The sequence below is a fragment of the Centrocercus urophasianus genome, unplaced genomic scaffold (assembly GCF_019232065.1).
Source record: "Centrocercus urophasianus isolate 14NV4802_14NV808 unplaced genomic scaffold, USGS_Curo_1.0 seq_16, whole genome shotgun sequence".
Classification (NCBI taxonomy): domain Eukaryota; kingdom Metazoa; phylum Chordata; class Aves; order Galliformes; family Phasianidae; genus Centrocercus; species Centrocercus urophasianus.
The window spans coordinates 42,084,628-42,096,449 of NW_024884711.1; the positions used below are offsets into that span (position 1 = coordinate 42,084,628).

Below are 11,822 nucleotides of genomic sequence, written 5' to 3' on the forward strand. Positions count from 1 at the left end.
AAGAATGGAGAGAGAATTACAATGACAGAGCAGCTTTCTTGTGGTCAAAATAAATCCAGGAATAGTACCGGGAAAAAAATTACGTTCTCCTTTCTATCCAAGCCCTCACAAGTGATTCCTTGTCTCCAACAGAGAAGCTATGAGTAGTTCTTTAACCTAGAGATGTGCAAAGAGAAGCTCTTAAAGAAGAACAAGCAACTAATTCAGAGAACATGTGGACATCAAGAGAGACAGTAGATGATCAGAGAACAGGAAAGCCACCTTCTTGTGTTTCCAGAAGAAAATCCCACAAGATCTCACTGAGTCCCCTAATTCTTCAACAAAGGGTTAAGCACTAAATTGACTCCAGCCTAATGGCTACACTCACTGTGAGTAGTTAGGAACTCTTTGGCCCATTCTTCACACTTTAGGAGGTCCCCCTCAAAGCAAATATACGTCAATAGTTTAGAGGCAGAAACTATCAAGTCATGCTGTGTTATTCAGAAACGGAGAGAAGAAACCAGTATAATGGGAAAAAGAAATGATCTCACCTGCTTGGTGGTTGAGAGAGATTTCTCACATTTAATCTAAGGACTAGTCTTAGCCGCTGGCCATATCTATCATTCATCATGACTTAATGAGAGAGGAATTGTCTCGCACTGGGTGCAGAGCTCTGAAACAATAGCAGCAATAAACATTTTTGCAGTTGGAGTGGAATTCTCTTATCTTCCTTTGTTTCTTTCTTTTGACATATTCAGCACCACACAGCGGGGAATGGTTAAGCTTTATACAGAGCTATACGCTCTCTGTATGCTTTGCAAAGTAATTGATTGGTATAGAGGTAGCGGTACAGTTGTACTGCTTGGACTGTCAGCTCAGCAAGGGCTCAGTTGTGGATGTGGAGCTTATGGAGATGAGGAGTTTTGGTCCCAGAATCAGAGTTATTCTTCTCCTTCAAGCTTTTCTGTGGTAATTTACCAGTGGGATAAAAATATGAGTTGCAAAAATCCCGCTGAACCTCTGTAATCCTTTGCATTTGAATGCTGTTCCTGAGGCTGCAGGGTGATGAACAGATGATCCATTGTCAAACAAGCTGCTTAAGGTCCTGGATTCATCTTAGTGGGAACAGAACGAATGTCCATTCAGACCCGTAACTTTCTGCCTCTCCCTCGCAGTCCTATGGCACTGTGTGTGTCTGCAAGGAGGTCTGGTGTTTTTTTACTGCTGAGATGCAAATGGTCTTGAGAGACAAGGCAAAATGCCATGCTTTGGTCACTTCTTGTTTTTCCTATGTCTCCTGCTCCTATCAGGTGAACGTGGAGGTATCACTCTATCTGTAAGCCTTCCTGCAGTATGTAGTGTAGCTTCCACGACACTTTCTCTGTCCAGCCCTCATATCATAGGAAAATGGGTAGTCATAGCTAAACCTTGATGCAAAGGTTCAATATAGGAAAGACAATGATAGCCACGCTACCACACAAATATAGAAACAAGAACTTCACCAATGTCTAGACCAAAACCAAAGAGGTATCAGAATACGTTGTTTGCTCTTTAGCAATCTCAAGTGCAGCTCTCTAGACATTTTACTTTCTGCTTTCTCCTCACAGAATGGCAGCCTGAACTTTTGATAGAAATACCAAAATACCAGCACCCTGAGTGCTTTTAAAGACATGCAGCCCCGTCCCTGGGAAGAGAAAGGAATCCAGAGCATTCACAGGCTTACCTGACACATAGCCTGTGCTGCTAATTTGGGTCACAGAGATCACAGTATTTGCCAATTTTGTGATCCAATTAGACCAAAATGCAAAACAGGAGTTAAATAAACAAAGCACAAAGAAAGGAAAAGACTCTTGACTGAGAAAATGGTATTTTACGTCTCTTCCATAATCTGCAGCTATATAAAGAGCATTGAAATACCGAATTAATAAAAAATAGAATATCTAAAAAATCTCAAGAAATTGTAAAATGAAAAAAATGCTATGAAAAATGCCACCTTTCTTCCCAAGTGTGAAGTCAGTCTTCCCAAGGAAAGGAGTAGTGTGGAGTGTTGGAATATTTAATATTAGTATACTGGACTCTTTCCCCCCTTTTTCCCAGGTGTGTTTTCAGAAAAATCTGGACTGCTTTTGATTATATTGAAGGGAATTGACCTGAGGCAACACTTAGTATGGAAAACCTCTTCTTATTCAACCAGAAGTCTAAGAAATGAAAAGCAGAACATTTTAATGAAAAGCATTGGCTTAGATTAATAGTATACGGAGTTAGCATCCTAAACAATGATACTGTTCACCCATGGATGAGATTACAAGTAGGAGTCTTTCTACATAGTAATTATGGCATATGCATAGGAACTGGTCCAAAATCCCTTGAAGTCCATGGAAGACTTTCCACTGATTTCAATGGATTTTCACTCAGATTAAGCTGAAGGGGCTGAATTTGTTAAAACAGCTTTAGACAGGAGAATGTTACTTCAAGCTAAAATTTGCAATGTAATTATAAAAATAGCTGGCCGTTGAAGTAATGTACAGGGAAACCACTGTTTGTTAATGAGAATAGCAATATGTGTAATATGTCTAACTGGAGGTAATAAAGAAAACAGTCTCAGATTGAGAGTCTGGGTAGTTACCTGAAGCCAAGGTTAAAGAAGCTCAAATATTCTTACCTATGGTGTATAATGGAGATGAATAATATCACAGGATTCCATGCACCAACTATAGGTACATTTGTGAACAAAATATTGAATTTAAAAAAAGAAATTCTATCAAGACTCCAGTCTCATATTATTTAACACAAACATCAAAATTCAGATCTTTTTATGCCCTATTATACGTCTTGTATAACTCTTCAAGCATTTTGGTGATTTTAATCCAATTTAAACATCTCACTTTCATCATCCTGTAAATTTCAATCTGTTTCAATTTTGCTTGTGGTATAGGTTTCTTCCAATGGATAAAAAAATAATCCTTTAAATTTTTGTGGGTGTTAAACGTCCACTACCCCAGTGCTACTCATATAAAAACTAATATTAAGCTATGTTCCACCCCAAATTCTCTCATTTGAAATTTCTGTGGGTCATTTTACTGTGAGCACGTTATTTGGAAGTTTTTCCTCTTTGTTCCCCATATAAATTCGTAGACTGTGTGTCTAATTCCTGTCTAAAGGCAGGTGCAGGTCTCAGTCTGATGGTGTCTGGAAATGATTGTTTAGAGCATCAGCTAAGGCAGAGATGAAGACTTGATTTACTTGTACCCAGGTTACCAGAGGGAGTTCTTCACCACAGATCGTGCAATGGCAGATTCCTGATGCACATCTTTCTATAACTTCACAAACAGATGAAAAATAGCGTTAAACAATGACCAAAATATTGGGTAACAGTTTAGCTACAAAGGGCTTAGGCAGGAGACAGAACTGATTAAGAGCAGGCAGTCTCTCTGGAATGCTGAGAGAAAAGATCTGCATGCCCAATAGGTCCCTCTGCCCTTGTTCTGATTAGGAGACAAAAGTCAGACCTGCCTGCCCCAAGATGAACCTGAAAGCAACTTTCTTCTCCTCCAGCAGCCTTGGCTAGAAAGAGGAGTAGAAGGTGTGCTCATATCTTGGAGTTGTCTTTTCCATTTGTGAGCTCTACAAACACTCCCACAGGCAGAAACACAGAGAAGACTAAATCAGGAACGTTCTTGCTTTGTAGGTGGGAAATGGGAAGGAAGAAGATGTACCTGGAGAGGTGTTGGAGGGGAAGCTACAAGGCTAATTTAAGAAAGATTACTTATTTAGAGCAGCATACAAGCACTCAGAGGTCGGCACATAGCAACATTTTAACAGTGCCTGGGGTGGAGGAAAAAGCTCCTTCAAAAGAGCATTTTCAGAACATAGAATCAGAATCATAGAATCATAGAATCATAGAATCATAGAATCATAGAATCATAGAATCACAGAATCATAGAATCATAGAATGGCTTGGGTTGGAAGGGACCACCCAGTTCCAAGCCCCCTGCTTTAGGCTGGTTGCCACACACCAGATCAGGCTGCCCAAGGTTCCATCTAACCTGGCCTTACATTCACAGCATTCACAGCTTCTCTGGGTAACCTGCTCCAGTGCCTCACCAATAAAATCATACAATGGAAGATAGGCAGAAGCGTCAGTGAGTCAGCAGATGGAAACAGTGGGTTCCTCAGGGCTTTCCAGGTGATGGTGGATGGCTATGCAACAAGAAGAGTCACTGCTTATAAACTGTGGAATGACCTTTGATATCTGGCCTCACTTCCCTGTGCCAAGTGGTCCATTCCACAGCATATATCGGACTTCTGAAAGAAGATAGCTGAAGTCCACCACTGTTGAGGGATACATGGCCCAGCATGAAGTACAACACAACTACAGCAAAGGAAGCTCAGAAGATTGTCGTGAACAAGGCAGCTGAGACATCTCCAGCCTGTCAGATGGGCAGGGTTGTTGACAAAGCAGCAAAGACATGGCTGAGCCAAAGATTTGAAGTGCTAGGAGTGGAGAGAAAGACACTCAATGAAGATCTGTCTGATCTGAATGTGTCTGAGCAGCTGAAGTGCAGAGGTACCAGCATAAAGAGAGCATCTCTGAACACTGAGCTTTCCCCTTTCTCCTCCAACCTCCATGAGCGCAGTTAGTTCACATGTGAAGCAGATAGGAAGCCCTTCCAGCTGTCAGCTTGGCATGTTCACAGCAAAACAGAAACTGTTGGGGCTTCTAAATTCTGGAAAATCCTCACACTTCTTTAAAAAAATAGAAAAGACCCTTTTGTAGCTGAGCAATGTGGGAAGAACTCTGAGGATGTCCATTGTTTCAGCTATCCTTACAACTAGGTAAAAATACTAATGGCCTGAATGCACGTTTGTGGAGATGGTCAGTGTCATCACCTTGCTGATGTTAAAAGGACCCAGGAAGGGACAGTGATGCAATACTGCATCCAGCAGACTCTGGTATGATTAATATTGCAATTATGAGAGGGCTTTATGATCTAGATTAGAGCTGCAGGGGCAGTAAGGCCAGGAGATGCTTGCACGTTATCAATACAGTAATAATTATGTAATTGTGTCCCAGAACTATGCTGTCATTAAAGAGGACTCTGAGATACAGAAAATCCAGCACCAGTTGAATTTCAAAGAAAATAATTTGGCTAAAGTCCCTCTCATTGGTAACCTGTTTTTCTGACTACTGAGGGAAGACAGTGATGATTTTCCTGCTCTGCTCGTTTAAGGATCACCTCCAAAATAATGCCCTTTATGAAACATTTCAATCAGGTTTCTGACCTTATCATAATGCAGAGGCAGCTTTTCTCAGGGTCAGCAACAATTTACATATGTATGGTGTGCTGATCGCAACTTAAAGTCAGCTATTTTATTTTTGGATTTCTCATCTACTTTTCACAGGACAGACCACACAGTCTTGAGCTCAGCCTGGTGAGAAGTGACTGCACAACTTCCAGCAGGGCTTTTGGTGGGTTCAGCCCTTGCATTACCGCTTCCACCAACAGATTTAGCAAACAAGATGTTTTGGGTGCTGTTGTTTTTTTGCCTCCTCCCACTGCTTTGCCTGCCAATTTCCTGAAAATCTAAGCTTTGGGTTCATGCTTCAGTAGAGATAGTATCTTTTGTATTGGCAGTTAAACAGCAGTAGGACTGAGCTGTGTGTGAAGTTCAGCTGTGTGTCTCAGACCATTGACAGAGGCTAATGGTAGCGCTGAAATCCTCTCTTTCCAACCTAAAGCAATGCATTCATTGAATCTTTCACTTAAATGCTGTAGAAATGGGGCTGAATTTTCCTCTTGGCTTGCTCACTTTTCTATTGCTCTTGTGCTTTTTTTCCTGTTTTTTTTTTTCACAGTTCAGTTGGAAAAAAGACACTAGCACTGAAGCATGGGCTCCTGTTCACAGTCATTTCTGTGTTTTTAAGGAATGTCTTCTAATATCAGTGACATAAGCATGACTGAAAACAGCCCAGAACCCCAAGAGCCTTGCCTATGCCTGAACACATTCACCAACAGGCTGCATGATAAAGACATTTTTTGACCCATGAAGCTTGAATTTTTGAAATGTAGATATTTTCAAGCCATTCACCCAGTGTGCAGGGATACCTATCCCTGAACTCCAGGAGGGGAACTTGGCTCCTGCTAAGGACTTTAACTGTGCTACTGTCACTGTCTTTAGGAGAAAATAACCATAAACTGCTTTATTTTTGAGGGACTGGGTCATGTCAGTGTGAGCTATGAATGATCAGTCTTGTGGACAAGGAACCGAAAGCACAGAACAGTGCTTGTTGGAACGAGTAGGGCTGGGACAAATATTTCCTATAATGATGGCTTTGCTGTATTGGGATCTTTGCTGTATCTTTTGTCTCATTTACTACTCTATGAAAAGTTGATGATGACTGTGAAAGGCACTTTAGATTTAAAAGCTCAGGAGTGGGTTTTTTTCGCCTGATGCAACAAAAAGATACGTGATAGAAAAGTTTTCCCTCAGAAAGGCTCATATTTGGGACATTTTAGAGTGATACCTAGAAATGCATGTTTTATATGGCCCAATGTACACCACCTCTGATTAATCCCATTAACTCCAAGATCTTATCTAAACACATGCTTAAGTATCTTGCCAAAACTAGGACTGTGGTGTTCTGCTTCTTTGCTCATAAAGCTAAAGTGGTTTAAGGGAAGGTTACCTGAGCTCCTTGAATCGTTTTGGAAAACATCAGCCTCACTCTCCCTTCCGATCCTTATTCATCTGTATCAGGATAGCACCTCAGGGCTTCAGCTATGACTGAAGTCTCTCCTGCTCACCTAAATCCAAATAGGAGAATCCTGCTTTGAAGAGATTAAGGCCTTATTGAAGATGGTGTAGAGAAGATGCTGCAGAGAAAGAAAGAAAGAGGATGAAATTGCACAGAGAGGATGAGGAGAACACATGTGGCTTAGCAGAGCCATTAGCTGTACGTAAAAAATCCATAGCAAACAAGTATAAATAGTATAAAAGCTCACGGATCTGTTACAGCTTTTTCTTTTCTTTCAATGTGTTCCAGTTTTTCAAGAGGTGTTGAAGTGAGGTTTGGAGGATGGAATAGGTTGAAATTTTGAAGAGCAGAATGTTGTTGATCTTTTTTTTTTTCCCCTTTCATCTTTTTAACACCTCTCCAGGTGTCTAGGATTTCTGAAAAAATAAGTCAGTAGGACAGTAAATTCATGGGTAAAGCTCCCTTTGATCACCTTGGAATGAATTTCTGCAGATATTCCCTCAAGTCTCCCGTCCACTTCCCACAGATTTGACTGCAAATAGACTGTAGGAAGTCAGAATAATCTGCCAAAACTCTTCTTGTTTTCCTCTTTTTTTTTTTTTTCTTTTTTTTTTTTGTGTGTGTATTTCAGTAAACACAACTCTTTAGGGATAACATCTGCTTCCCAAAGAAGACTTCCATTTCAGGAGAAAAGCACTAATATTTATAGGCAAATTCCCTTTCCCTTCCCATTTCCTTTCCTTTTTCAGTCCCTTTTTCCTCCTTTGCTCTTACTTGCCTCGTCTTCCTTCAAGACTTTTTCTTCTGCTCTCCTTGTGGAGTTGCTGTTGTAGCCCACTACCCGTAACTCCATCCTTAGGTGAGATTTAGCTGGCAAATGAAGCAATGCAGAAGAGAGCACAGGTCCACTGCCCTCTATCACAGTGGAATAAAAGATGTTGTTCATTGTTACACAGCCTCTCCAATAAACAAAGTTTGGGATCTGTAATTCTTCCCTTCTTTTAAATGGGTAACAGTTGTTTTCTGTGCATTTTTTTTTACAAACTATGTTTTTAAGGTAGGTTATTATGCCTGTGTTCATCTAACTAAGTGCCTGAATCTCAGCTAGTCTCCCTTAGCTCCCTCTGCAGACAGTGGAGATCTAGTCCAGGGAGACAGTGATTCATTTCATCCAAATTTAGATACTTAAAGTGGATGAGAGAATTGTGCCTTAGGTGCCTGTTTGTCTCCATTGAGACATGTGGGAATGACTGGCAGAGTGACTAACTCACCTGCAGCCATCCATTTACAGGTATCTGAAGTTTGGAGAGACAGACCCTGCCTCCTCCGATTGATTTCTGAGTTTTAATTTTGATTCCATCTGGTTTTGTGATACTTCATTCATTCTTTGTTAGCTTATGAACCTACATTCTGTCTTCTGATGCTGTGAGATGGGCCTTGGAGGATTGGGTTTAATTACTACAAAAATTGCAAATATTTACATTTCTACTAGTGTATACTGGCAGGTGTGCCTTTTCTTGTGGAAATACATCATTGCATTTGTGATAGAGACATCAAAAAATCTGTTTCCTATCCAAGTGGTTTTATTTATATCAACTACTGAGAAAACAATCATTTACTGGAGAAATAGTTTCTATTAATATTCATTATCATATGCCTTGAGAACCCATACACGAAATGTAATCACAGCCTCTGTTAGTCCTGTAATTTGTGCACCTGACATGCAGTTATTTGAGAACGCATTGGCACTAGTATTGACAGAAACTACATTTGTATTGTTGCACAGCAAGTGGGAAAAACAGGAGAAAAATGGTGGAATAATATGCAATATTTTCATTGCAGCCTAAGGGATACCCAGATCTGTTTGCAATAATGGAGAGCTGCAAGAGCTTTATTTGGACACTGGAGGAAGAAGAAAGCTCTAATGTGCTGGTGAGGTATGTAGACACTGAAGGGCTTGATGGAAGCTGAGGAATGTTGGAAGATTTTACTTCGAGTTTGGAAATGAAGTTTGGAAAATGAACATGAAAATGTGTTAGCTTGTTATGGTTCTGTTGGGGACGGAGGGAAGGTGGAGTGATGGCTAGCTTGAGCAATTGATTTCGTGTAATAGCACGTTGGAAACTTTAGCAGCAGATACAAAAAGGAGGAGAAAGACTTCAGGGTGAGATTCATCTCTCTTAACTTCAGGGATAGGATCCATCTCACTGAAATGTAGGCGTATAGAGAGTGATTCACTGACCAAACGTAGGAGTCTGCTTTACAGTGAGACACATTGCTTCCTGGGCTCTGCCGACCACATTGACTAGATCCCCAGCGCCGGCAGTGGGAGTGCAGACTTCCAGCTCACATGTAGACTCTTGCATTGCACCGTCCCACACTACCTCCTACCCAGACTGGCTTGAGAGATGGGATTCACTTCGTCTAATTTCAGATATCTCCACGGCTCACTTCTACATCAAGCTGGTCACCCTGGGCTCCCTGTGCAGTCAATGGAGAGAGACAGGTATTTTTAGGGAATGAGTCATGACCATGCAGATCTCCTCTTCCCAAATGTTGAACAACAAAACCAAACCCCCTGTTGCTTTCTCTCCTGATCCCATGATTCCTGTACACTTGTCTGTGTTTAGAAGAAGGAAAATGAGGGCCCATCACCTCAGTTTTGCTGTAACCTGAAGAACAGGGATCTGCAGGCTTAACTTTGCAGAGCAAAACATGGAAGCCGTGTTTTCTCCCACCTGCCTTTTCCCATCAGCTCGGTCCCTGTATGTCCAGCTCTGTGAAAACAGCCCAAGGGGTGACATCACTGCAAACCCTTCCACGGCCCTAATTTAGGCACCAAAAACTGCAGCCAGATGCAATGTCAAACACTCATCTGTGATGCCCTATTCAGCCCAGTCAGAGCATGGAGAACCTCTGGGCTCAATCTGGTTGATGTTGGACCCAACCCTGTGCAGTGGCTTCCATGAAACTTGTCTCTGTGCACCTCTGTTGTGGGCATACGTGTATTTTCTGGGACTTGGAGCTCATCTGGGTCCCACTCTTGCTGAAATTATTACTTCAACAAAGTATTTGCTGGAGGGAATTGTATGGAAAAACTTATTGTGATTTGGGCTTTATTTCCGTAGAGTTATTAATTTAGGGAAAAGCTGCTTTTACCTGTTCTCAGCTTCTAAGATCTTGTGCCAATAGTGCTCCCAGTTGTGAGACCAATAAAAATGAAAACAAAACCCATCACTTTGTATATCGCTTCTCTCCTTCCCCCAGTTCATAAGGTCCCAAGGTGCCTTGCAAAGTGCACATAATTATGCACAGAAGAGACATTTAGCCATCATTCAAAGGATGGTGACTATTCAGCAGCCAGCTGGACTGTTAAACTGCTGTTTTGGAAAGGAAGTGAAGAAAATTACTAAATGCCAGGGAAAACTGAGGAAGAAATTTAGATAAGTGGGATGTAATTACCTGAGCAGTGACTGAGCCAAGATACTGGAGCAACATATCTTATTGTTTGGGTTTGCAGGTGCCATCAAATCTTCCTGGATCAGGACTCTGGGCTTTTGGCATGCATGAGAGGGGTCAGCTCTCTTTGAGCAATGGCACTGTTGGTGGGCTATGGTCTGAACTGACACCACCAAAATGATTCCTTGTAGGATTTCAGCCCTGTTAGCACCCCCAGCCCAAATTTGCTTAGTCCTAATAGAAGTTTGGAATCCCTTCTTCTGAACAAGCAGCTGTTGATTTAGCACCAAGCCACAGTTTTTCCAAGTGCAAAACACAGAATATAACAAGCTACACATTTGTCTCTCCATGGAAAGATGCAGTCCAAAGCCACTGGAGATGGGAAGAGCTTATTCAGCACTCTCGCTGAGCTCCATTAATCCACATATTTAATACAAACACAACAGTAGAACTAATTCTGGCTCTGATGTAGAAAGCAGATGTAAAGGTTGTATGTCAGAAAATCCAGCTTTTCATATTACCCGTCGTTTGTGGTTTGGATGTTAATACGGTTGTCAGACCTCTTAGGATTATCTACCTGTCAAGAAGAGAAAAGTAGCAGTGCTTTCTGTTAGGCAAATGTTAAACCACATAAATGGAGTTAGTCCATTGCCAGCGGCCTTAGAGGATTGTCTAAAGATCCAGTGTGCTTATCCTGTTGTAGAACTAAAACTTGTTTAGTTAAGTGAATCTAATTATTTTGATTATGGATGGAGAGGAAGATCATCAAAGGTGGCTCCATTTTGTGTTTTGGTTTCTGATGCTCAGCGAGGTTATACCAGAGGAGGCCAACATTCAGAGGCTGGCAGTGTACCCAGGAGCTCACCCCCACTGAGTACTTCGTAGGCTCAAAATCTCATGCAGATATCTGAAGAAAAAGAGCCAGAAATGAGTAGCAAATACCTATAAATTTATTTCCCATCCTTTGGGACCTGACCTCTTGAATTTTTGGTGTGCCTCAAAGCATAAGTCCTTGCTGCAACAGATTTCTATTTGCCCTGGAAGCAAAAACGTGGGAGTAAGACGTAAAAGAAAAGTGTAGAGATTTGTCTATCAGGGGCAAAGCTGGGGCTAGTAGCTGAGAGATGATGGGATGAAAAATACAGCTGGTGATTTCAAGGGCACAGAGTTTTCCTGAAAAAAATCAGTCAGAAAGCTCTTCCTCTGGCTCAGTCCTAGCCAAAATCTGTGAAATGCTCTTCATGCAGAGGCAGCCACCATTGCCTGGGCTGGCTGGGGCAATAGATGAGTCCCTGTGCTCTGTAGCACGCTCCTCTGCTCCTGGGAAAGCCAGAGAAAACAAAGAGCAGCATTACCATAAGGTAAAAATTCTAGTGGGGGAGGGATATTTAATGCTGGTTCTTGTGATCTTTACCATCTGTAGAACAGATGGAGCTTCATTATGAGGAAGGGAACACCTTGAGAAGCATTATAATCTCACACCAGCCTGGAGAGAAGCAAAACCTGACTGTAGTTGAGATCTTGGGGAGGATTTTGACTTGTTTTTATGAAGGTTTAAGGAGCAGGCTCCTTAAAGAGGCTAATGAATCGTTGGCCAAAAAAAAAAAAAAAAAAAAAAAAAAAAAAA

General features: G+C 41.4%; 1 protein-coding gene across 1 annotated transcript in view; it reads left to right on the forward strand.

The window, feature by feature from the left end:
• XYLB (xylulokinase) overlaps nt 1-11,822 on the forward strand; it is a 363,191-nt gene that overhangs the window by 295,953 nt on the left and 55,416 nt on the right. The window contains 1 exon segment of the mRNA XM_042816633.1: nt 8,579-8,673. Within this exon segment, the coding sequence (XP_042672567.1) occupies nt 8,579-8,673 (95 nt within the window).